Source organism: Cetorhinus maximus, chromosome 15, assembly GCF_964194155.1.
Source record: "Cetorhinus maximus chromosome 15, sCetMax3.hap1.1, whole genome shotgun sequence".
Lineage (NCBI taxonomy): Eukaryota > Metazoa > Chordata > Chondrichthyes > Lamniformes > Cetorhinidae > Cetorhinus > Cetorhinus maximus.
The window spans coordinates 91,293,941-91,320,768 of NC_135893.1; the positions used below are offsets into that span (position 1 = coordinate 91,293,941).

The 26,828-nt window shown below is 46.2% G+C and overlaps 1 protein-coding gene across 1 annotated transcript in view; it reads right to left on the reverse strand.

The window, feature by feature from the left end:
* cacna1ha (calcium channel, voltage-dependent, T type, alpha 1H subunit a) overlaps positions 1–26,828 on the reverse strand; it is a 610,320-nt gene that overhangs the window by 91,750 nt on the left and 491,742 nt on the right. Inside the window, exons 18-22 of the mRNA XM_078558934.1 lie at positions 20,455–20,904; positions 17,544–17,644; positions 15,135–15,258; positions 14,846–14,914; positions 11,894–12,078 (exon numbers count right to left, since the gene is read on the reverse strand). Of these exons, the coding sequence (XP_078415060.1) occupies positions 11,894–12,078; positions 14,846–14,914; positions 15,135–15,258; positions 17,544–17,644; positions 20,455–20,904 (929 nt within the window). The remainder of the gene's footprint in view (positions 1–11,893; positions 12,079–14,845; positions 14,915–15,134; positions 15,259–17,543; positions 17,645–20,454; positions 20,905–26,828) is intronic.

A 26,828-nucleotide genomic window follows, 5' to 3' on the forward strand; every position in this document is an offset into this window, starting at 1 on the left:
ATGCGAAAGGAGGCACTGCTAGACCTGGTTCTTGGGAATAAGGTGGGTAAGTGGATCAAGTGTCAGCAGGAGAACATTTAGGGGGCAGGGATCATTGTATCATAAGGTTTAGGCTGGATAGGGAAACAGACAAGAACAATTCAGAGTAAGAATAATTAACTGGAGGAAAACCAACTTCAATGGGGTAAGAACAGATCTGGGCCAAATAAATTGGAGTCAAAAGTTAGCAGGAAAAACGGTAGCTGAACAATGGGCTCCCTTCAAAGAAGAGATAGTTCGGGCATAGTTAAGGTACATTTCCCTGAAAGGGAAAGGTAGGGCAAACAAATCCAGAGCTCCCTGGATGAAAAAAAGAAATAGAAATTAAGATAAAGAAGAGAAAGTTCACTTATAACAGTTGTCAGGCACAAATACAATTGAGAACCAGGCTGAATATAGAAAGTTCAGTGGGGACATGAAAAAGCAAATAAGAGAAGCAAAGAGGGAGTATGAAAAGAGACTGGCAGCTAACATAAAAGGGAATCCCAAAGTCTTCTATAGATATACAAATAGTAAAAAGACGATAAAAGGAGTAGGGCCGATTAGGGACCAAAAGGGGGATTTACACAGGAAGGTATTAAATAAATACTTTGCATCTGTCTTTACCAAGGTAGAAGATGCTACACAGGCCATAGTGAAAGAATAAGTAATTCAGGCACTAGAAGGGTTTAAAATTGATAAGGAGGTGGCATTGGATAGGTTGTCTGTATTCACGGTTGATAAGGCACCAGGGCCAGGTGAGTAGCGTCCAAGGATACTGATGGAAGTGAGAGTCAAAATTGCGGAGACACTGTCCAGAATATTGCCTTCGGCGTGCAGGGGCGGGTCTGACACGCCAACGCGCAAAATGATGCGAGATGACGTCGGGTGTGCGTCCCGACATCATCACGCATCATTCCGATATTGCGTTTGGTGGGTGTGCAGCTGGAGGTGGCTGCACGCCCGCTGAACTGTCAAAGGCCTATTAAGGCCATTAAGAAAGTCATTAACATCATTAATGCCGCTGCCTGTCCAACCTTAAGGTTGGCGGGCAGGCGAAGAGCCCAAGCAGCCTTTGCTTTTTCAAGGAAATCTCATCCATGGGTGGGATGAGGTTTCCTGAAAGTTTTATGAAATTAATAAATACATTTGGTGAACTTGACAAACATGTCCCAGCTCATGTGACACTGTCACATGAAGGGGCATGTTTAAATAATTTTTAATTTGAATTTCTAAAAGCTTTTATTGTCCATTCAATCTCCCTGAGGCAGCTCCGTGCCTCAGGGAGATTGTTGCCCTCTTTCGCGCGCAGGCCCCAACTCTCCCTCCTCCCCCCACCTGCACAGGTAGCGCTGAGCGCTACGGAACGTGCATTATGTTGGGTGGACCTTAATTGGTCCGCCCACATAAAATGGCAGCGCACAGCCAATCGCGGGCGGCAATCAGTTCCGCATCCGCCCCCGCCAAGCCCAACATAGGTAAGATTCAGCCTACTGGCAATAATTTTTCAGTCTTCCTTAGAATCAGGGGCGGTGCCAGAGGACTAGAGAATTGTAAACATTATACCCTTGTTCCAAAAAGGGTGTAAAGATAAGCCCAGTAACTACAGCCCAGGCAATTTAATTTCAGTGGTGGGTAAACTTCTTGAAACAATAATTCGGAACAAAATTAATAGTCAAAGGGACAAATTAGGGTTAATTAAGGAAAGTCAGCATGGATTTCTCAAGGGAAAATCATGTTTAATTAACTTGCTGCAGTTGTTTGAAGAGCTAACTGAGCAGGTTGATGAGTGCAATGCTGTTGATGTGATGTTAATGGACTTCCAAAAGGCATTTGATACACCACTGCACAACAGACTCGTGAGCAAAGTTAAGGCTCATGGAATAAAGGGACAGTAGAAACATGGGGTGGAATTTTCCATGCACGTTGGCATTGGGCGTCATGGTGGGCATGAGCAGACAATACGGCAAGAAGGCCAAAAATCTGTTTCACGACATCGTGAGACTAGTTTGCAATTGTTTGTTCTGCCCATTAATGGCATGCCATGTTTCTGCCACCGAACGTCAGGAGCTTCATTACAATACATCTGCATATCATTAGAAGCTCAGCTCACCAGAATCATCCCCCCACACTGGATCATTCGAGCACGTCAGCGTGACTGCATGCCAATGTGTTTCACAACTGTACATAAGCAACGTGCACCTGGCGAGCTGCACTTCACTCAGGACTTCGAGGTTTGTATGGCTACCTTGCTCCAGGCTGCACTCGCAGTCATCAGCGCCAGGCTTCGCTCGCAGGACCACATCACTTTTAGGGGGGCTTATGGGCAGGTCTCTACATACAATGCCAGACATGAGGCAGAGATGGCTTCACAATGGCTGCAGGGCTATGGCTTGCTTAAAGAAGGGGGATAAGTGGCTTTAGGCAAGAGAAGAGGCTGCAGGGCTAGGGCATTACTGGGGAAGTGGAATATCCCAGGGTGTGTGTGGGGATACATGTTGATTTGTGCAAGTGGCCTCAACAGGGTGAGGGCTGAGGAGGGAGTATCCAGAGGAGAGGAGGCCAGATGGAGATGTGAGGGTGCATGTGAGAGTGAGTGGAGATGTCCCTTGAGCTGGCAGTGAGTGAGATGCCATTGAATGTGTGATGGCCTTGTGAGTGTGTGAGTTTAGAGTGCTGAGATGGTTGCCTTACCCTGGTGCCATGGGTGAGATCATTCAACCCCTTTCTGCACTGGATGGCAAACCTCTTCTGTGCAGGCTTGGCACTGACCAGCTCTGCCTCTCAAGCCAGTGACATTGATGGGCCTCCTGCGGCCAGAGCAGGGGTAGAGGACATTGTGGCAGGCTCCAATGGTGTCCAGGAAGCGTCCTAGGGGTGTGTCACTGAATCAGGATGCTGCAGTCTTCTTGTCTTTCAGGGCCAAGTCTTCTGTGCAGCAGTCCTGGGCTGGAAGCACTGAGAGGTGTGCGTGCAGCTGCACTTTAAATCCGGCGCCTGGCGTGAAGAAGCAGCAAGGTGACGGCGTGGCGGGCAAATTGGAGGCCGTCCGCCAGCGAAACAGCATGTTTCCTGGGAATACATGATTAATAAGGCGGGATTGGGACGATTTGGCGTGAAAAGCTACCATTGCGGCCGGCGGGTAAAACGTTCTTTATCCTGCCTGCTACCGCACTTAGTGCAAATCCACCCATTAATTCAAAATTGGTTGAGTGACAAAAAGCAGAGGCCAGTGGTTAATGGATGTTTTTCGGGCTGGAGGAAGATATGTAGTGGACTTCCTCAGGGGTCAGTGTTTAGGATCCTTGCTTTTCCTGATATATATTAATACATAGATACCAACATACAAATTAGGTGCAGAAGTAGGCCATTCGGCCCCTCTAGCCCACTCTGTCATTCAATAAGATCATGGCCGACCTGATTGTAACCTCCACTCCGCATTCCTGCCTACCCCAATAACCTTTCAGCCCCTTGTTTATCAAGAATATATCTAGTTCTACCTTAAAACCATTCAATGACTCTGTTTCCAATGCCTTTTGAGGAAGAAAGTTCCAAAGACTCACAAGAAACATTTTTTCCTCATCTCTGTCTTAAATGAGCGACCCCTTGTTTTTAAACACTGATCCCTAGTTCCAGATTCTCCCACGAGAGGAAACATCCTCTCCTCAGTCAAGACCTCTCAAGATCTTAAAGGTTTCAATCAAGTCACCTCGTACCCTTCTAAGCTCCTGTGGATACAAGCCTAACCTGTCCACCCTCTCCTTGTAAGACAAGTCGCTCATTCCTGGTACTAGTCTAGTAAACCTTCTCTGAACTGCTTCTAACACATTTACATCCTCTTCTTAAATAAGGAGGCCATACTGTACATAGTACTCCAGATATGGTCTCACCAATGCTCGATATAACCGAAGCATAACCTCCCTACTTTTGTAATCAATTCCCCTCATAATAAACTATAACATTAGACTCATAGATATTTACAGCACAGGAGGCCATTTGGCCCATCGTGTCCACACCGGTCAACAAGGATCTGACAACACTAATCCCATTTTCCAGCACTCGGCCCATAGACCCGGAGGCTACGGCAACGCAAGTGAATATCTAAATACTTCTTAAATGTTATGAGAGTTTCTAACTCAACCACCCTTTCAGGCAGTGAGTTCCAGACTTCCACCACCCTCTGGGTCAAGAAATTTCTCCTCAGCTCCCCTCTTAGCCTTTTGCCTCTTAGCTTAAGTCTATGCCCCCTGGTTATTGACCTCTCTACTAATGGAAAATGTGCCTTCAATTGACTTTTGGCCACTCCAAATTTTCCTGTCCTGCCCTTTATGATGCCTGCCACTGGCAGTGCCAGAGAATCCTGCCTTATGATGGAGGGAAGGTCAGTGATGAAGTAGCTTAAGATAATTGGGTCTAGGACGCCACCCTCAAGAACTCCTGCAGGGGTGTCCCAGGACTGAGCTCATTGACCCCCAACAACCTCAAACATCTTCCTTTATGCTAGGTATGACTTCAACCAGTGCAGGGTTTTCCCCCTGAACCCCATTGACTCCAGTTTTGCTTGGGCTCCTTGATGCCACAGTCAGTCAAATGTTGCCTTAATGTCAAGGACAGTCACTCTCACCGTACTTCTTGAGTTCAGCTCTTTTGTCCATGTTTGGATCAAAGCATTAATGAGGTCAGAAGCTGAGTAGCCCTGGCAGAACCCAAACTGGGCATCAGTGATTAGGTTATTGCTGAAATATTGCTGCCCCTTGACAGCACTGTCAATGGCACCTTCTCTCGCTTTGCTGATGATCGAGAGTAGACTGATGGGGCAGTAACTGGCTGGATTGGATTTGTCCTGCGTTTTGTGGACAGAACATATACGAACAAGGAGCAGGAGTAGGCCATTCAGTCCTTCAAGCCCATTCCGCCATTTAATAAAATCTTGGCTGATCTGATAAGAACCTGAAATCTGCATCCCACCTACCGCCGATAATCTATCACCCCCTTGGCTTACCAAGAAACTTTCCACCTCTGCCTTAAAAATATTCAAAGGCTCTGCTTCCAGTAAGAGAGTTCCAAAGACTCACGACAATCTGAGTGAAAAAATTTTGTCTCATCGCTGTTTTAAATGGACTGCACCTTATTTTTAAACAGTGACCCCTAGTTCTGGACAGGACATACCTGGGGAGTTTTCCTCATTGTCGGGTAAATGCCACTGCTTTGGTTGTACTGAAGCAGCCTGGCTTGCGATGTGGCTAGTCCTGGAGCACGAATCTTCAGTACTATTGGCAGAATGTTGTCAGGGCCTGTAGCCTTTGCAGTTTCCAGTGCCTTCAGCCATTTCTTGATATCACATGGAGTGAATCGAATTGGCTAAAGACTGGCATCTGTGATGCTGGGGAGCTTAGAAGGAAGCCAAGATGGATCAACCACTCGGCAATTCTGGCTGAAGATGGTTGCAATGCTTCAGCCTTATCTATTGTACTGATGTGCTGGGCTCCCCCATCATTGAGGATGGGGACATTTGTGGAGCCTCCTGTGAGTTGTTTAATTGTCCATCACCATTCACAACTGGATGTGGCAGGACTGCAGAGCTTAGATCTGATCTGTTGCTTGTGGAATTGCTTAGCTCCATCTATTGCATGATGCTTCCATTGTTTGTCTGCAAGTTGTCCTGTATTGTAACTTCACCAGGTTGACACCTCATTTTTAGGTATGCTTGGTGCTGCTCTTGGCATGCCCTCTTGCACTCTTCATAGAACCAGAATTGATCCCCAATTTGATGGTATTGGTTAAATGGGGGATACGTTGGGCCATGAGGTTACAGATTGTTGTTGAATACAATTCTGCTGCTGCTGATGGCCCGCAATGCCTCATAGATACCCAGTTTTGAGTTGCTAGATCTGTTCAAAACCTATCCCATTTAGCACAGTGGTAGTGCCACACAACACGATAGAGGGTATCCTCAACGTGAAGACCACAAGGACTGCGCGATGGTCACATGGTCACCTACCAATACTGTCATGGACAGATGAATCTGCGACAGGTAGATTGATGAGGATGAGGACAAGTAGGTTTTCCCTCTTGTTGGTTCCCTTACCACCTGCCACAAAGGCTTCTTTGACAGCAACTTCCAAACCCACGACCACTACTATCTAGAAGGATAAGGGCAGCAGATGGATGGGAACACCACCACCTGGAAGTTCCCTTTTAAGTCACTCACCATCCTGACTTGGAAATAGTGACAGTTCTTTCACTGTCACTAGGTCAAAGTCCTGAAACTCCCTTCCTAACAGCACTGTGGGTGTACCTACACCACATGGACTGCAGCGGTTCAAGAAGGCAGCTCACCACCACCTTCTCAAGGGCAACTAGGGATGGGCAATAAATGCTGGCCCAGCCAGCGAAGCCCGCATCCCATGAATGAATAAAAAAAACCCAGTCTTGCAGCCATGTCCTTTAAGACCCAGCCAGCTCAGTCAGTAGTGATGCTACCGAGCCACTCCTGGTGATGGACATTGGCGTCCCCCACCCAGAGTATATTCTGTGCCCTTGCCACCCTCAATGCTTCTTTCAATTGGTGTTCAACATGAAAGAGTAGTGGTTCATTAGCTGAATTGGGGGAGGGGGCGGGTGAGGCAGTAGGTGGTAATCAACAGGAGGTTTCCTTGCCCATGTTTCACCTGATGCCTCTCGAAGTGCCTGTTATTTTTATCCCTGATTGTTGTTTCTAAAACCTTACCCATCACAGATGTTAAACTGACTGGCCTATCGTTAATAAGAATGACCTTACACCCTTTCCTGAATAAGGGTGTCACAATTGTCACTACCAAATCCTCTGCACCTGCCCTGTATCGAGGAAGATTATGGCAAGCCCTTCCGCTATTTCCACTTAAAGCCCTTTAGCAATCTGAGATGCAAGCCATCTAGATCAGGTGTCACATCAACTCTTAGCATAGTCAGCCTTTCCATGCATCATGCCTATCAATGTTCACCCTATCCATTACCTTTACCAAAACCACTTCTACTACAACAGGATGTTTTGTCAGCATCCTCCTCCTTAGTAAGCACCTATACAAAGTACTTATCAAGTATTCTAGCATTATCCTGTACCTCTACGCATATATCACCCTCTTTGGCCGGGTATTTTCCGTGCCCGCTGGCGTCGGACATGTTCAGTTGCATGAGCGGACAATATGGCGAGAAGGCCAAAAATCAGTTTGACGACGTCGTGAAATCAGTTTTCAATCGTCTGCTCAACCCGTTGATGATGGGCCACATTCCCCGCCATCAGAGGTTGAGAACCTCATTGTAATACATCAGCATATCATTATAAGGCCAGCCTGCCGGACTCAAGTCCCCCCCCCACCGACTGGATCGTCCGCCCACGTCAGCGGGAAAACACACCAGTGCAGAACACGTCCTGACAACTGTGACTGTTACCACTAGGGCCTGCTCACATCGCGGACATCCGAGGAGCAGAAGATGCTGGAGCCCGACAGCAACAGCACACTGGAGGAACGTCTATGGCATGCTGGGTGGATTCTCATGGACATGGTTCTGCTGCGAAGCAGCTCACGGAAGTTGGAAAGTCACCATTCGTGCTCACAATGGATGATGGTTGAGGGGGTGGGAGAGGAAGGTCTAGGATTGACTGGGAGAGGAAGAGATGTCAGGTGGGAGGGTGAGGTTGGGAGGGAGGGAATGAAGGTGTCGGGGGGGGATGAGGTTGGGAGGGGAATTAAGGTGTTGGAGGGGGTGAGGTTGGGAGGGGGAATGAAGGTGTCAGGGGGCAAGGTTGGGAGGGGGGAATGAAGGTGTCGGGGGGGGGGCAAGGTTGGGAGGGGTGGAGTGAAGGTGTCGGTGGGGTGAGGTTGGGAGGGAGGAGGGAGTATGGGGGGAGGAGAGGGTACCAGGGGAGAAGATGGTAATTGAGAAAGGTAGGTGTAAGGGGGTGGAAGGTGTAAGGGAATGAGTTCAAAGGGGGGAAGGAGTGCGGAGAGGGGAAGGAATCCAGAAGGAGGGAGAAGTACAGAGAGGGGAGGGATCCAGAGGTGGAAATGTGCAGAGAGGGGAGGGAATCCGGGAGGAGGAAGGCGTCTGGAGAGCGGGGGCAGTAAGGTGGGGAAAGAAGGGTGGAGGAGTCGAGAAGGGGGAGGGACCCAGGGGTGAGGTGGGAGGAGTAAGTGGGGGGGAAGGTGTTCGGGGGGGAGGAAGGGGTCTGGGGGTGGGGGGGGGAAGGGGTCTGGAGGGGGGAAGGGGTCTGGAGGGGGCAAGGGGTCTGGAGGGGGCAAGGGGTCTGGAGGGGGCAAGGGGTCTGGAGGGGGCAAGGGGTCTGGAGGGGGCAAGGGGTCCAGAGAGGGAAAGGGATCCAGACGGGGTAAGGGTTTCCAGGGTTGAAGGGGTACGGAGGGGGGGGCGGGATCCGGAGGGAGGAAGGGGTTCCGGTGGGGAACGAATCTGGAGGGAGCAATGTCCAGGTGAACGTGCAAGGGAGGTGTCTGATGGGTCCATGACTGCCTCCTGGGAGCGAACTGAGGTTGGGCACGGTACGAGGGAACGGTGAGAATGACTGAGGACAGAGTGAGGCAGTAGGGTCGGGTTGTGGGAGTTCGACGGTAGCAGTAGAAGGGACTGTGAGGGTTGTTGGTGGGGGCTCAGAGTCAAACACAGACCCTGAGGGTGGGAAGGAGGTAATTGGGGAGGTGAATGTGGATGGTGGTGGGATTTTCGAGGAGGAAGGGAACGTTCACCTGGATATCCCTGAAGGAAAAGGGTTGTGGCTGGTAGGTCACAGAGGGGAGGTGGAAGGTGATGCCGGGGGGTCAAATGTGATAGGGGAAAGGAAGTGGGTGACTGGGGGAGGGGAAAAGATGGAGGAGCGCACAAAAAACCGAACCCAGACCATGCTGTCCAAATCGAAAGTGAAAGGACAGTCGTGGTGGGCGAGATCAGGTGCTGTATGGGAGTGTGATCATTGGGTGGGTGGTCAGCTCAGATGGACAACTAAAAATAAACCCCAGCAGGCAGCATTCAAAATGCTCAGGACATTGAGGTGTGTATGATACATGAAGGACCGCATGCGTGGGAGAGTACTTGCATGAGGCACCGAAAGGCCCTGTCACATTCACACCTCTCCTTCCAGAATCACTCGTTGGCCGGCTGCTCTCTCTGTGGTGACAGAGAACGAGGTTGAGGGGTTCACAGGCAAAGGGGACTAGGAGGGAGAGGACAGTCTCTGAGATTCCTGAGTGGATGACCCAGTGGTGTCCAACTGCCGCTCCTCCTTCCTTCAAGTGCCCAGGGACCCGGCTTGACTCCTTGAGGGGAGGGAGCACCTGGAGGGATGTCGAGGCGCCCTGTTTCCTTCTCACGTTGCCACTGTAGGAACTCACTCATGGGTACCGCGACGGAGTGCAGGTCTGCACACAGCTCTGCGTTCTGCTGGACCAGGGTCTCCACGGCATCCGCCATCCTCCCCATGGAGACCTCCACACATGCACATGTGGGCACCACTTCATCGGAGAGCAGGCAGACACACTCCTCCGACTCGCGTGCCACTCTGCTGAGGGCTTCCAACAGTTCTGCGTGATGTTCCTACGCCTTCTGCTGACTCTCCAGGATGAATTGGATGGCCAAATCTAGAGGCTCGTCATCTGACTCGGACCTCACGGTTGCCTCACCCCAGCAGTCCTCCAAGTGCCAGGGAGCTCGTAGGAACCTGCCTCCTGCTGCTGCAGACATGTGTCCATATGGTGAGCACCAGATTATGAACCCGAGCCTGCTCTAGATCTAGGTTCCACCGATGTGCGTGACTCTGCGCTGGTGGAGGCTGTGATGGGTCTTCCAGGCTGCTTATTTCCAGCTCTTCAATGGAGGAGATGTCCTCTTGGCTGGAGGTGAGGACGTGGATGGAGCTGAGGGACTGGCTGGTTGAGGTTGTCGGTCACTTGGCAGAGCTCCCTGTGAACCAAAGTTGAGATAAGTAGTGCATGGCAGCAGAGTCAAAAGCAGGAGAGAGAGCACTCACATTTGTGCTGAGAGAGGGATGATGTGGTGCAGGATCCTCACGAGAGTGTTCGCCGCCGACCTCAGCATCACACAGGCATGGTCCATGTCCTCACCAGTCAGTATGGCGACACACTCTTCAAAGCAAGTGAGGGGCTTAATGTGGGCCACTCAACCCCTTGACTGGGTCCTCTTCCTTCTGTTGTGAGCAAGCTTCTCGTGCATGAAAGCAGATGGAGAGTATGTGAGCAGGACACATGGCACTACGTGGAATGTTTGTGTGGTGAGTGGAGCCATGGACTGGATGAGGACGTGAGCTCAGGAGGTCTGAGCCTGATGGAGATGTGCGGGTGTGTGTAAGAGTTAGTGATGTTGTCCCTTGAAGTGTGAGATCTCTGTGGATGTGTGATGGGTTTGCGAGTGTGTGAGTTGAGAGTGATGAGAAGAGTGAATTACCCTGGTGGAACGGATGAGGCCATTCATCCTGTAGCGGCACTGGTCGGCTGCCGTCTTTTGCAGGATATTGGCGCTGACCACCGTTGCCACTGCCTCCCAAGCTGGATTAGTGAGGTTGCTGCCCATCCTGTGATGGCCTCTACCCCCCGCTTTGTCCAGAGGGGGATGTAGAGGATATCACAGTGAGCCTCCACTGCATCCAAAAGGCGCTCGAGGGACGCATCATTGAACCTGGGGGCTGCAGTCTTTTTGCCTTTCAGGGCCATGTCTTCTTTGCAGCAGTCCTGGGCTGGAAGCACTGAGAGGTGTGCACATGGCTGGACTTTAAATATGGCACCCGGCGTGCTGAAGCAGCGAGGTGATGGCGTGATGGGCGAATGAGAGCCCACCTGTCATGGAAATGGCGTGTTTCCCAGGAATGCATAATTAACGCTGCGGGTTTGGGATGATACGGTGTGAAAAGCTGTCAATGCGGCCGGCGGGTGAAACGTCATTTTAACCCATCTGCTACCGCACTTAGTGCAAATCTGGGTCGTTTCCGCTCTTTGTCACAAATAGGCCCCAACTCACCTCTTACTATCCACTTATTATTTACAAGCCGGTAGAATAACTTTGGGCTCCCATTTATGTTATCTATCATTCTATTCTCATATTCTCTCTTTTCCGTCTTATTTTCCTCTTCACTTCCCCTCTCAACTTACTGTATTAGGTCTGGTTTCAATTGAAGAATTCACCTGACATGCAACATACACCCTCTTTTATTGTTTCATCATATTCTCTCTCTCCCTCGACATGCAAGGAGCATTGTCTTTAGTTGCTTTACCTTTCACCTTTGTTGGAAAGGACCTAGTCTGTACCTGAAACACCTCCTCCTTAAAAGATTACACATTGTTCTTGTCAATATTTGGTTTAATTTTACCCTTGCTAGATCCCCTCTCATTAAAGCTAGTCCTTTTCCAACTTAGAAGTTTTACTTTACATTGTTCCTTGCTCATCTCCATTACTAATCTAAATCTTATGATACAGTGATCACTTCTACCCAAGTATTCCCCCACAGATACTTGGTCCACTTGGCCTACCTCATTTCCCATCATAAGATCCAGCAATGCCTCCTTCCTAGTTTATTTAAGGAAGGAGAGAAATCTTGAACTTCATCTTAAAAAATGTATTAGAAAGTGAATAAAATTAACTCAAATTAAAGAAGAAAGATGGAGAATGGATAAGACAAGAAAATGGAGAAAAAAGATGACAGGATGGGCAACCTTTTTCTCGCTTTAATTCAAGTATGATTATTTTCATTGTTTAGGGTTCATATTCCAACAGTAAAGCTGCTCCCGATGTTTGAGTACCTTACAGCTCTGGAATACAGGAATTCTACTGGCCGTATTGACATTGTAAAAGTTAAAACACTGCTGGATCTTACCGGAGAGGACGCAGGGTTCGGAGGAGTCGTAGTACACGTAGAATACCAAGGATCTTTGCTCCTCCCGCTGATGCCAGGGAGACAATTATGTCAATTACAGAAACAAAGACCAGGATGCCATCCAAAATATTCCAGCTGCTTTGGAGATAGGCATTCTCACCAGAAAAGAAGCCTAGTGCTACAACCTGGGGACAAGTGATATTATAGTAGGTTATCAATGAAACAATATTTTATTACTGATAGCAAGATGAACACAGAAACCAACCTGGGATGCAGTGGAAGCATTGTTCACACTGGAGGTGCATACAGGGTTGAAAAATAGAGGATCCATGTAATGCATCAATGGCACTGAAACAACTTATGAACTTGAAGGAGACCTCAGATTCTCAGTAAAGTTGACACTAGGGCCAGATTTTCGTGGGTTGAATAGGGTGGGCATGGAGGCAAGTGACGAAAAAAAATGGCACCGGCGTTATGCATCACGATGTCCTGCCTCCATTCCCAATCCTGCTGATTTTGCAAGGGCGGGAGGAGAGTGGGGGTAGGTGAGAAAGGGGATTGGGCGTCTTTAGGTGGTTAAACAGCTCCGAAAGAGCTCGCCTCCTAAGCATTGAATTCTTTGCAGGGGTGGGCAGCCGTTGAGAGCTGCATAAAGCTGAACAGCTACAGCCTGTCAGGAATGGGGGTCACTAGCATGAAAGACGTTTTATTTGATTTAAAAAAGTACAAGTTTTGAAGAAAATCTTTTCCACAATAATGGAATTTTAATAACAGTAACACTCCCCTATCCTATCCTGGGTTCCAATCTATGTCTGTCCTGGCCAATTTTAAGATTCAGATGCTTTCATTTTTTAAACCATACACATACAGCGGCCATAGCAATGGCTGTCGAGTTGGGTAGAACATGGCTCACCTCCCTGGTGTCCCACCACCATTCCCCACTCTCAGCCACTATTTGGTCACCACTCCTAAACCCTCAGCAAGCCTCACCTCCACCAAAATAGAAAGGTTTGTCCGCTTCCTGTCAGGGGCAGATTCGCGACCTGTAAATGAACCCGCCTCCTCAGCCAAAATCTGGCCAACACAGAGCAGCAACAATGAAACAAACAGGGGTTAAATACAGAGCCAAAACAGTGGGCTGCCAGTCAGAGGAGATAATAATCAACTGTGGAGTGCTCTGTTTAAATGGCACCTGGAAAACTGCATCCAGTTATGGTCCCCAAAAAACAAAGCGGACATTTAAACACAGCAAGCAGTGCAGAGAATAGTCACAAAGCTGATCCTCAGGGTCAAGGGATCTGAGTTCTGAGAATAGTCAGGATAGACTTGGGCTTACGACCTGAAATGGATGCATCCTAAAGGTGCTCTTACAAAGCTATGCAATACAGTTAAGGGTGTAGAAAAAGTTAGCTCGGAATGTTACTTCAAATGAAGCTGTATGATCGGACGAGGCGACACAGGATCAAATTAGTTCAAGTAATTTTAAGACTGAGATCATGAAATTCTTCTGACAAAGAGTGAGTGATCAGTGTGTGGAATACATTTCCAGATACTCTAATGAAGGCACAAAGCTTTGAAGCGCTTAAGAAACAATTGGATGCTTCAAGGAATGTTGGGAGGGGGAAAGTGGGGGTTGTGACGTTCTGTTTATGGATTAAGATAGGCTGAATGGCCACCCTCATTTCAAATCATCTTGTGATCAATGGTCCCTTTAAAATTTAGTTGCAGTGACCTATTTTTTCTTTAAATCTGTTTGTGGGTTGTACACACACATTATTTCTCATAATTCAAGGCCTGTGCGGTATCTTTCAGATTACAGTGCAGCCGTCCACCAGAAGAGCATAGAGGGAACATTGGTTGAAATCTTGCAATTTTTCTGCACCTCTGAAAAAATGAAAGATCATCAAGCTGAAACTCTTTCTTTCTCCATAGAAGCAGCCTGACCTTTTGAGTGTTTCCAGCATACGAACAAGGAGCAGGAGTAGGCCATTCATCCACTCAAGCCTGCTCCGCCATTTAGTAAGATTATGGCTGATCTGATAGTAACCTCAAATCTGTGTCCCACCTACCCCCGATAACCTATCACCCCCTTGCTTACCAAGAATCTATCCACCTCAGCCTTAAAAATATTCAAAGCCTCTGCTTCCATTGCCTTTTCAGGAAGAATTCCAAAGATAAATGACCCTCTGAGAGAAAATATTTCGCCTCAAGTCCATTTTAAATGGGCGACCCCTTATTTTTAAACAGTGACCCCGGTTCTAAATTCTCCCACAAAGAGAAAACATCCTCCCCACATCCACCCTGTCAAGACCCCTCAGGATCTTATATGTTTCAATCAAATCGCCTCTTTCTTGTTTAAACTCCAGTGGATACAAGCCTAGTCTTTCCGACATTTCCTCATAAGACAACCTGCCCATTCCAGGTATTAGTCTGGTTAACCTTCTCTGAACTGCTTCCAACGTATTTACATCCTTCCTTAAATAAGGTGACCAATATTGTACACAGTACTCCAGGTGTGGTCTCACTAGTGCTCTGGATGACTGAAGCATAACCTCCCTACATCTGTATTCAATTCCCCTTGCAATAAATTATGACATTCTATTAGCTTTCCTATTAACTTGCTGCACCTGCATACTAGCCGTTTGTGATTCATGCACTAAGACACCCAGGTCCCTCTATATCTCAGAGCTCTGCAATCTCTCACCTTTTAGATAATATGCTTTTCTTTTATTCTTCCTGCCAAAATGGACAATTTCACAATTTCCAACTTTGTACTTCATTTGCCAGGTCTTTGCCCACTCACTTAACCCATCTATATCTGTTTGTAGCCTCCTTATGTCGTCTTCACAAAGTACTTTCTTACCCATCTTTGTGCCATTTTCTGTTTTTTCTGGCATCCCCTTGGTTATTTGGAAAAAGTAAATAAGTGCAAAAACACACATGGGAGATTACCTTCAGAGTCATTTCAACAACAAAAATAGCAGTGAAGATATGATTTGAGACACTCAGAAACATCCGTTCCTGTTGAGGAAGGGAAAAAGGAAATACATAAGTGTTAATTGAGCTGTGGATCGTTACACGACCAAATAATTTAAAAGATGCTTCTAAACATATGACTGAAACACTAAAAAGTCTTTAGAGTAAAGAAAGCAATTAGTTGCACACAATTTATCATACTCAGAAATCCAAGTCAAGTGAAAATGTAAAACTTGGTAACTCAGGTTGTATAACAAATACTCACCGTACTGTTTGGGTCAATCTCAGGTCTTTCAAGAGCAATGGTAATGCAATTCAGAAATATAAAAACCAAGACCACGTGGTCAAACATCTTGTGGGCAATGATCTTCTGGCACATGATGCGAAACCTTAAGGTGATAGAAATAAGGATATGTCACTCACTTGCAAATTTTACCCAGGAGGTCCATCACTTTACATAGTATTACATTGCATTTACAGCACAGAAACAGGCCATTTAGTCCAACAGGTTAACGCCAGTGTTTATTATCCACATGACCCTCCTCTCCTCTTCTTCATCTAACCCTATTAACATGTCCTTTTATTTCTTAGTCATTTATCAATTTCATTGTTTTAATATATAAAGTGTAAAAAATGAGTATAAAAATGAAAACTAGCACTCAACAATTTAAATTAATTTCTGTATTTTTGAAGAATACTATAATTTGCAACTTGAAAGGATGCAGTTACATGTATATATACAAATACATAGGGCAGAATTTTCTGCCTACTGGGCGGGCGGGCCCGACCCGATCTCCGGTGGGTGGGGAGCCGATCCCCGCCGGAGAAGCGGGCCCCGCCGCCATTTTAAGTGGGCAGGCCAATTAAGGCCCACCCAGCGTGACCTCCGGAGGGAAGCACTATGCGCTTTCTGTGCGGGTGGGGGTATTCCCCAAATGCGAGAGTACGCTCTTTCGCGCATGTGCATGAAAGAGTGCACATCTCCCTGAGGCTAAGTGCTGCCTCAGGGAGATTGCTGAAAGTTGTTCAAACATTAAAAATTGAAAAATAAAAAAATCCGTAACACGTCCCCCTCATGTGACAATGTCACACGAGATGGGACATGTTAATAAATTTCACTAAAACTTTATTAAAGTTTTTTAAACCCTATCTGAAACCTCATCCTGCCGGTGGATGAGGTTTCATGTTTTATCAGAAGCCCACTGGGGCTCCTGGCCTGCCCACCAGCCTTAAGGTTGGACGGGCAGGTCCTTTAATTGTTTTAATTATCCTGTCAATGGCTTCAATTGGCCATTGACAGGTCGGCGGGCGGACAGCTGATCTCGCTGTGCCCCCGCCTTCCTGAAAATTTAAATGGGGCAGGATGACGTCAGGGGTTCCCCCAACATCATCCCGCGTCATTTTGCGTGTCGGCAAGTGGGCCCCGCCCCCTGTTCACCAATGGCAAAATTCAATCCATATAGTGATCGAGAACTTCTGGTCTCTGGGGGGTCGTACCCCAGAAGATGCGCTGGGGGGCCACCTAGAAATCCCCATGCAAGGACAGCACAGGAACTGCCCAGGAAGTTTAAACTTCCGATGGGCAATTACCCTGCAGCGGGAACCATCTGATAGTCCGATTTAAATCGGAGACTGCGGATGGTTTCAACTCTCTTTGCAGAATAGTTGCCCAAGAAATGTGAGAAGGATTAAAACCACTTCTAATTCCTAGGTAACAATACTACTGATTCCCCCAACCCTCCCCACTGGACCCCCGACTGCCCCCCCACCCCCTCACCCACCAAGCCCCCCACCCCGGCTACCCTCCTGACTCCCCTCCCCAGCCTCCGTCTATCACCCTGACCAACTCCCGTGGCCCCTCCCAAATCCCCCAGCCCATGTCTACCCATCACCCGCCCGACTACTCTTCCGAATCCCTGACTACCCTCCTAACCCAACTCCCCTCCCCACCTGACTACCCTCCCATCCCCCCAACTCCCCTCTTCACCCCTGACTACTCTCTGACCACATGAGCCCCTCCCACTCCCACCCCCTACTGCCCTCCTTGATCACCCAACCCCCCCGACCCCCTTTCCCCTGACCACCCGACATCCCTCCCCCTCGACCCCCTTTCCCCTGACCACCCGACACCCCTCCCTCCAACCACCCAACACCCCCTCCCCCCAATCACCAACACCTCTCCATCACCCACCGACACCTCCTCCCCTGACCATGGACACCGCCTCCCCCCGACCACTCATCCCCCCGCCCCTCACCGCCCTACCCCTTCCTGACTAGCCAACCCCACCACCCCCCACCGACTACCCTAACCCTCACCCACATTCCTTCTCCCTGGCTAGTCAAAGTGGCTGGGACCTTTAAACTTATCTGGTTTACATCAGCTAGTGCCATAAAAAGGGGCATGATTTCACTTTCCCCAATGCTGCTGCCCTGCACTGGAAGGGCTCCGGAGCTGCTGGACTGCACATTTCTCACCAGGCCTGGGACGGAGGTCCAGGTGAGAAATGTGCAGTTACCGACTAAGGTAAATAAAAAGGAGCAGAGTGGCAATCCGATGGTGATTGCCACTCCATGAAAGCTCTGGCCTACCTTTTAGACCAATGAATGCCACTGTTAAAAGTAGCATTATAGTCAATGCATGAATGAAAAGCAATCTGAAATGAAAGCACTGTACCGGTTTTGAGGAGCGAATAAATAGAGTGCCCAGTCTTCATGTGTTTTACACCAAGTTGGTTTGTATGGCTCCAGAAATTGCCGGATTCTAAAACAGTAACTCTGTCATGAAAGGAAAATGGATGGTTTAATTTGAACACAGGTCAGTAATTACAATTAGCTTGCAAAAATGCAAATTTTTATACTCATCAAGTAACAAAAGTTAAAGGACAACCTTTACTAAAGGCACATCAAAGATCAGGTTTTTTAAAAATATATTAGGATAATCATCTGACTATTCCTTTAAATTGAGAAAACTATGTAAAAGCCTGTGGCTTGTAGAGCAAAATGTCAACAAAGCAGAAAAGAGAAGTGAAAGATAAAAGGAAATAGTGGTTTAATGATGGCACACTTGAGTTGCAAAGAATGGGTATGAATTTCTTCCCAATGATTGCTACCAGGCATGTACTTGCATGTGATTTAGTACCTACACATGAATGAAGCGAGTGACATTCGGTGTTTGAGCTTGTAAGACATCGGACATGTCACCCGCAACACCCTGATCTTTGGGGAAGTCTGTCATATGGTAGGAGTGCAGAGCTTATTGCTGGGCGTGGCTGGTTTCCAAGTGGAAACCAATGAAGGGGTCTGTGCTGGCAAATGAGGCAAGCTGTCGCTACTTAATGTATCACAAAACAAAAACAAAAATACCTGGAAAAACTCAGCAGGTCCTCTCCGCCGTTGTTGTCAAACCTGCTGAGTTTTTCCAGGTATTTTTGTTTTTGTTTTGGATTTCCAGCATCCGCAGTTTTTTGCTTTTACTACTTAATGTATCTTTTGGTTGCGAGATATTTTGCTGTTGCTTAGAATAAAGCAATAGTATAGAAGTTCAAGGTAGTAGTCACCTTGTCAGGCAGTTACAAAGCTGCCCCTGTCCTGGAACTGCCTGAAACTCGGGCTCCAGAGGATGGTATATTTGTCCTTCTGCCTCCATTGTGAATTGCAGCTTCCTAATACAAATTTCCCTTGACAGACCATGGTACATCGTAATCTATACACACATGTACCTCTCCTTTATGCCTCCTTCACCAGCAAATTTAGAGGTATCCCAAGTGGAATGCTCATGACTATAAATGTGGGACTGCTAAATTAAATAGCACAGGAGGAAAACTCATAGATGACAAACAGGGGTTAATTGCTAAGTTGCCAGAACACTAGGATGGAGGCAAATGCATGGTAAACAGTCAAATTATTGGATAGACTCTTCTGGTCTTAGAAGATTCTCTGGCATCAGGGCAATTTCCAGGTCCCAACCCCAATGGTATCTGCATTCCACACATAGGCTCGAGCTTCCTCAAGGCAAGCCAATTAAGAGGCCTCCTCCACGTTCATTGTTCAATTAAGGATGGCGGACAGTTCCCAAGGCAAGAGGCCCAATCAGAGGGCCCAAAGATGCAGATAGCTGGCAGACCCACTGGGAGAGGTGGGCACTGCTGAAGCATGTAGGAGGCAGTGAAGGCACCTCAAGATGGAGGCACTCCCTGAAGCCATATGAAAATTTTAAAATAAAGAACGGCAACAGCTGGCAGGCCATTATTTTGGAGAGGTACCCCTCCACAGGATTCTTGTAGCCATGGCTGGGGTCTGCTGATCCCCACGGCCCCAGGTTGGGGGGATTTAGAGGAGGCATAGATGATTCCCTGGCTTGTCACCGGGAAACTGCCTTCAGGTACCTGCTGGGCTTCAGCCTCAGCGAGGGGCCTGACTAATGTTGAGAAGTTCAGTTCCCAGCGGCAGCACATTGCCATAAATTAGTCCCTCAAATGGCCCTAATTGGCTACTCGCCACTGCCGGGCAACTAACCATTGCAGCTGTACACCCTGCACTGGCAAGATCAATTGGAGACGGGAAAGCATCGGGAAGTTGACATGATGTACGATTCAAAATTTGCTCCTGTCCCTGCCTTTGCAGGACTGGGATGGTTCTGTCTAATTAGTGTAAGCAGCCAAAAAAAATTGCCTAAGCCTCTCCCAAATAACTGAAGGGATCACCCAACTAGTACCTATTTAATATGGGTACCACAAGCCAAAGTGCATCCCCGGTAGAAAAACAGAAAGTGCTGGAAGAACTCAGCAGGTCTGGCAGCATCTGTGGTGAGGGAAACAGAGTTAAATATGACTCGTCTTTGGATCTCCCAAGTCGCTCTCTCTGCAGATGCTGCCAGACCTGCTGAGTTCTTCCAGCACTTTCTGTTTTTCTTTTGGATCTCCAGCGTGTGCAGTATTTTTCTTTTATTCTAGAGAATCCCCAGTGCTGTGTTATGGACAGCGGAGGACGCAGAAGTTAATTTAATCACCTTGAATACTCAAAATCAAACCCACTGCATGATAGCATACTCTGCACTGCAGGCGTTCTATGGGCCTGAAGCCTTTGCACCTGATATTGTGCACTCAGCTTGCAAAAAGTTGGATTTGTACTGTTGATGCACAACAATGCAAACTATTCCCTCAACTGATCTGAAAATCTGAGAAATTAAACAGTAACTTTCTTCAAATGATCCATGCAACAGAACATTTTTTGCAAAGATAATGTACATTATAAAGATATTCAAGTAGATATCTGTATCCTTTTGATATTTTGCTGTTGGGATTCAGCTGAAGCATTTATGTAAAAATATTCAGTCGGAATATTAAACATTTATGCAGGGTGGCAACAGTTGTGTTGAATAAAAATTAAAATGAATGAAAATTTGAAATTGAGCTGTGCAATACAAATTATTTGCACAAAATTTCTCTGCTATTTTAACAAGATATTAACTCATTTAAAATAATCTAATATTGCACAGCAATTTCAACTCTGAAGACAAATTGATTCGCTCTGGTCTACATAAAATATGCCAATTTGCAAGTGTTAATCAAACCAGGTAAATTTACATCATCAATTTCATCTTCATAATCATTTGGGTCATCTTTGTGGTTATCCATACGAGGAAAGACCTCATTTGGAATATGCAAGGATTTGCCATTGCAGTCTTGATAGTCACAAGGCGTCACGCTCATTGGATTCAAGGTCACAGGATGTCGCAGAACTGGTACTTGAAGTAGTTCAGGCAAGTCTAAAGATCCTTTGGTGTCAAAAGATTCTGCTCGATGGTGCAAGGACCATCCACTGAGGCTGCCAGCTTTGCTCGACTTTGCATCTTCTGATTCATCATCTTCACCACAGCTTTCATGTCCTTCACCAGACAGCAGAGATTCCTTTTCACTTGACTGATTCTTCCTTTTCAAGCTGGGTGCTCTCCCAAGGCTATGCCAACTAGACCGGCGACTACCCCAATTACTGTTGGTGCCCCAGGGGGCACAAGGTGAACTGCGAATACTGGACTGGAAAACACAAATAGACAAATATATATATATTATAAACATATATGGCAATGAAAGAGTAAAAAGATAAATACAATAAGATGTGAACTAGATATTATCAATTCCATTACCCCAATTGGTAAATACGGTAAACTGATTCTTCTGCCCTTCTCCTGAATCTTCTACACTCCTTGCAGATCCATTCGCTTACTGGGGCATTGTTCCTTGAATGTTAACACCATAACGGTGTCTCGTCAGCAGCTATGCATTTCAGGGGCCTACCCTTTGAGTCTTATCAGGCTATTCCATTGTGGAGGATATCACTGCCAAGTTTAACCCTTTCCTCATCCATCGTCCATAGATAGGGCTCACCAGATTGAGATCAAAGTGGAGAACTCTTGATCATTTTTACCCTTCCCAGCCTGGATACACTGAAACTGATTTTAGTACCCGTATTGCCACCCTGACTGAGATCAGCTCACTCAACACAGTGGGGGCTTTCCTGATCTACATGGCTGTATGGCATATCGGGCGATGTGTGTTTACAGATAAATAGAGTCACCAGCTCATGGCAAAGTGTTTCACTTGCATGGTGACACTCCCTTTTCAATAGCACTGTCTTTCCCAGCATTTAAACAGTTGGAATTCAATACGTATCGAAGGTTATATTCGAGAAATAATAACTAATAGTAATGGGTAAGGGGACATCCTTAAAGTATTTCCTCAGCAACTGTGTCATTATAAAAATTTACCTCTTACTGCCAGAAATGGGGTGATAGGAAAGCTTTTGCTTTGTCTATTGTTGTTAAAAAGGCTTCTTTTGTAACAGTGCTGATGTATGTTTATCAACAGGGAAATATTATGGGGTGAAATGGTCAAAGAATTTGCTTTTTCCCATTATGTCTGCTGCCACTTAGTTATTTATCACCCATACCCTACTATAGCTTTCAGTATCAGCACATGAAAAGTTTTGTGAAAATCTGTTAGCTATTAAAAAGAAAATCAGTTTTAACCCTAGTCTGTCCTATGGATTTTGCTCCCATTCTTTCTATGCATTATGTAGTAAATGATACATTTGCCATTGTACAGATGTCTAGAATGTGTACAAATGTGTGGCAGGATCAACTGTGTTGGTGAATGCAGTATTTCTTTGTCAAACATTTGAATCAGAACATGCTTCTCACACAGTGTACACATAATATATAGTACATACATCAGAAATACATTTTACATTTTTATGGGAACAGCAGAAAAATTAACATAGAGGGAAGTAACCAGCAAGAGTGCTAGGGTATTATTAAAGTAACGTAATACATTAAACCCCTTCCTGATGTTATTCACATTTTGAGGTTCTCCAATGACTGCTTTTCCATTTGCCAAGATATTCTGTACTGTCAACAATGTGAAGCAATCAAACGTGCATACAAGATGAAGTAGCACACAAGATGAAGTAGAACATCAACGATGTAGTAAATAATTTGGTTTTGGAATCTCTTGAATCAAACAAATGACAAGTGCTGAACTTAGATGCCTCTTTCACAATGAATCACCAAACCAATGCATAAATGAAAGATATCACACTACCTGGAACCCCTCCAAAAATCAATTACAAATAATTATTGTTCATTTTAATATCCCTTTTTGCTGTCCTAATGTTAGATTAGACCATAAGACATAGGAGCAGAAATTAGGCCATTCAGCCCATCGAGTCTGTTCCGCCATTCAATCATGGCTGATAAGTTTCTCAACCCCAATCTCCCGCCTTCTCCCCATAACCTTTGATCCCCTTACCAATCAAGAACCTATCTATCTCGGTCTTAAATACACTCAATGACCTGGCCTCCACAGCCTTCTGTGGCAATGAATTCCATAGATTCACCACTCTCTGGCTAAAGAAGTTTCTCCTCATCTCTGTTCTAAAAGGTCTTCCCTTTACTCTGAGGCTGTGCCCTCGGGTCCTAGTCTCTCCTACTAATGGAAACATCTTCCACACGTCCACTCTATCCAGGCCTTTCAGTATTCTGTAAGTTTCAATCAGATCCCCCCTCATCCTTCTAAACTCCATCGAGTATAGACCCAGAGTCCTCAAACGTTCCTCATATGTTAAGCCTTTCACTCCTGGGATCATTCTCATGAACCTCCTCTGGACCCTCTCCAGGGCCAGCACATCCTTCCTGAGATACGGGGCCCAAAATTGCTCACAATATTCTAAATGTGGTCTGACCAGAGCCTTATAAAGCCTCAGCAGCACATCCCTGCTTTTATATTCCAGTCCTCTCGAAATAAATACCAACATTCCATTTGCCTTCCTAACTACCGACTCAACCTGCAAGTTAACCTTAGGAGAATCCTGGACTAGGACTCCCAAGTCCCTTTGCACTCCTGATTTCTGAATTCTCTCCCCATTTAGAAAATAGTCTATGCCTCTATTCTTCCTACCAAAGTGCATGACCTCACACTTGCCCACGTTGTATTCCATCTGCCACTTCTTTGCCCATTCTCCTAAACTGTCCAAATCCTTCTGCAGCCTCCCCGCCTCCTCAATACTACCTGTCCCTCCACCTATCTTTGTATCATCTGCAAACTTAGCCAGGATGCCCTCAGTTCCTTCATCTAGATCATTAATGTTTAAAGTGAAAAGTTTGTGATTGTGTCAGTTAGCAGCACCATTGATTCTGGGCCAGAAGTCTGGATATTCAAACCTCACTCTGGGACACAAGCACAAGTATTACGGGAGTGTGGCACCATTGAAATTGCTGTTAGTCAAAGTCCTATCTAGCAAGTTCGATGTATGTTGAAGATCCCACGGAACAATTCAAAGAGTGAAAAGTTCTTCCAGTGTCTTGACCAACATTCCTTCCTCAACCAGTATTATCCAAAACAGATTAGTTGGTCATTCATCCAGTTCAATGGTCTTTTGTTCTTTTGTGTTTTCCAACATGACATCAGATACATTATTTCTAAATCATTTATCATAATTAAAAGTTCTAGGATGGATTTCTGAGAGGCACAATACAGTGCTACATGAATGGAAGATTTCATTCTACTTTGTTGTTGATGGTATCATCAGCAATATTTGTTGGGAGGTGTTACTGAGTTCAATACTGAGTGAAAGCAGCTAGAATGACAATCATCAATGAAGCCATGGTACATAACTATTTCTACGGATATTAATTCAGCTTTATTACATTGTTGAGCTCAGGAACTTCTTCCAATTAGTAGCTGGGAAGATATCATAAATCTTCACTGTTTAAAGAAAAATAACTTACAGAAACAAAAATAATCAGATAAATAGATTTTTTTTGGCTTTTTTAAAAAAAAGGTGTCCCAATAATGTGGCTCTTTCTGCTACATTTACCTTTCTGTAGCACTCCTCACATGCAGAAAGACAATTCAGAATTCCTTAGAAGGTGAAAGGAAGAAAGTGAAGCAAGCAGCATAAATAAGTTTGGAGATTGTGAGCACAATCAAATGGATGTCACAATTTTTACAAGATTGGAGGGAGGTGATGGATAGTGGTATTGTTGCTGTACCAGTAATCCAGAGACCCAGGGTAATGCTCTGGGGACCGGGGTTCGAATCCCACCACGGCAGATGGTGGAATTTGAATTAAATAAAAATCTGGAATTAAAAGTCTAATGAAAGCATTGTTATCTGCTATCCGTCCTTACTTGGTCTGGCCAACATGTGAGTCCAGGCGCACAGCAATGGGGTTGACTCTTAAATGCCCTCTGAACAAGGGCAATTAGGGATGGGCCTAGCCAGTGATGCCCACTTCCCATGGGGGAAAAAAAGTGAAAGGCAGAGCTAAACAATCCCACAACCAACGGATCAGATCTAAGTTCTGCAGTCCTGTCACGTCCAATCGTAAATGGTGGTGGACAATTAAACAACTCACTGGAGGAGAAGGCTCCACAAATATCCCCATCCTCAATGATGAAGGAGCCCAGCACATCAGTGCAAAAGAGAAGGCTGAAGCATTTACTACAATCTTCAGCCAGAAGTGCCGAGTGGATGATCCATCTCGGCCTCCTCCGGAGGTCTCCAGCATCACAGATTGTCTTCAGCCAATTTGATTCACTCCACGTGATATCAAGAAATGGCTGAAGCCACTGGATAGTGCAGGGCTATAGGGCCTGACAATATTCTGGCAATAGTACCAAAGACTTGTGCTCCAGAACCTGCCGTGCCCCTAGCCAAGCTGTTCCAGTAAAGCTACAACACTGGCATCTACCCAGCTATGTGGAAAATTGCCCAGGTATGTCCTGTACACAAAAAGCAAGATAAATCCAACCCAGTCAATCACTGGCCCATCAATATAGCCTCGATCATCAGTAAAGGAATGGAAGTGGTCATCAACAGTGCAATCAAGTGGCACTTGATTAGCAATAGCCTGCTCACTGATGCTCAGTTTGGGTTCCACCAGGGCCACTCAGCTCTTGACCTCATTACAGCCTTGGTTCAAACATTGACAAAAGAGCTGAACTCCTGCGGTGAGGTGAGAGTGACTGCCCTTGACATCAAGGCTGCATTTGACTGAGTGTGGCATCAAGGAGCCCTAGCAAAATTGGAGTCAATGGGAATCAGGTGGAAACCTCTTCACTGGTTGGAGTAATACCTAGCACAAAGGAAGATGGTTGTGGTTGTTGGAGGTCAGTCATCTCAGCCCCAGGGCACCACTGCAGGAGTTCCTCAAGGTAGTGGTCTCGGCCCAACCATCTTCAGCTGCTTCATCAATGACCTTCCTTCCATCATAAGGTCAGAAATGGGAATGTTCGCTGATGATTGCACAATGTTCAGCACCATTTGCGACTCCTCAGATACCGAAGCAGTTCATGTCCAAATGCAGCAAGACCTGGACAATATCCAGGCTTGGGCTGACAAGCGGCAAGTAACATTGTGCCACACAAGTACCAGGCAATGAACATCTCCAACAAGCGAGAATCTAACCACCGCCCCTTGAAAATCAATGGCATTACTATCATGGAATCCCCCACTATCAACATCTTAGGGGCTACCATTGACCAAAAACTGAACTGGACTAGCCATATAAATATTGTGGCTACAAGAGCAGGTCAGAAGCTAGGAATCCTGTGACGAGTAACTCACCTCCTGACTCCCCAAAGCCTGTCCACCATCTACAAGGCACAAGTTAGGAGTGTGATGGAATACTCCTCACTTGCCTGGATGAGTGCAGCTCCCACAATACTCAAGAAGCTTGACACCATCCAGGACAAATCAGCCCGCTTGATTGTCACCACATGCACAAACATTCACTCCCTCCACTACCGATGCACAATAGCAGCAGTGTGTACCATCTACAAGATGCACTGCAGGACTTCACCCAGGCTCCTTAGAAAGCACCTTCCACACCCTCAACCATTACCATCTAGAAGGACAAGGGCAGTAGATAGATGGGAACACCACCACCTGCAAGTTCCCCTCCAAGTCACTCACCATCCTGACTTGGAAATATATCGCCGTTCCTTCACTGTTGCTGGGTCAAAATCCTAGAACTCCCTTCCTAACAGCACTGTGGGTGTACCTACACCACATGGGCTGCAGCAGTTCAAGAAGGCAGCTCACCACCACCTTCTCAAGGGCAACTAGTGATCTGCAGATCAAATCCATGAGGGCAATTTGATCCTGCTACCACAACGTTTTGCAATTAGTATTTATTTTAAGATGTGTGCTCTGAATTTAGAGGTAATAAGTCCACCAAGACTGCAGAGATTTTTTAGAAAACTAAATTAAACATTTATTAACAAAAGAAAATATTTCAAGCACATACATAGATCTACAAATTACCAGTATAATAATTCCTAAACGCCTAATTAATCTGGCTTCCAGTTACATCCCCATTATGGCAGCAGTAAAAAAAGAAATGATTTTAAACAGATCCAGGCAAATCAACACAACACCCTGGACAGTAGAATTCAAAGTGG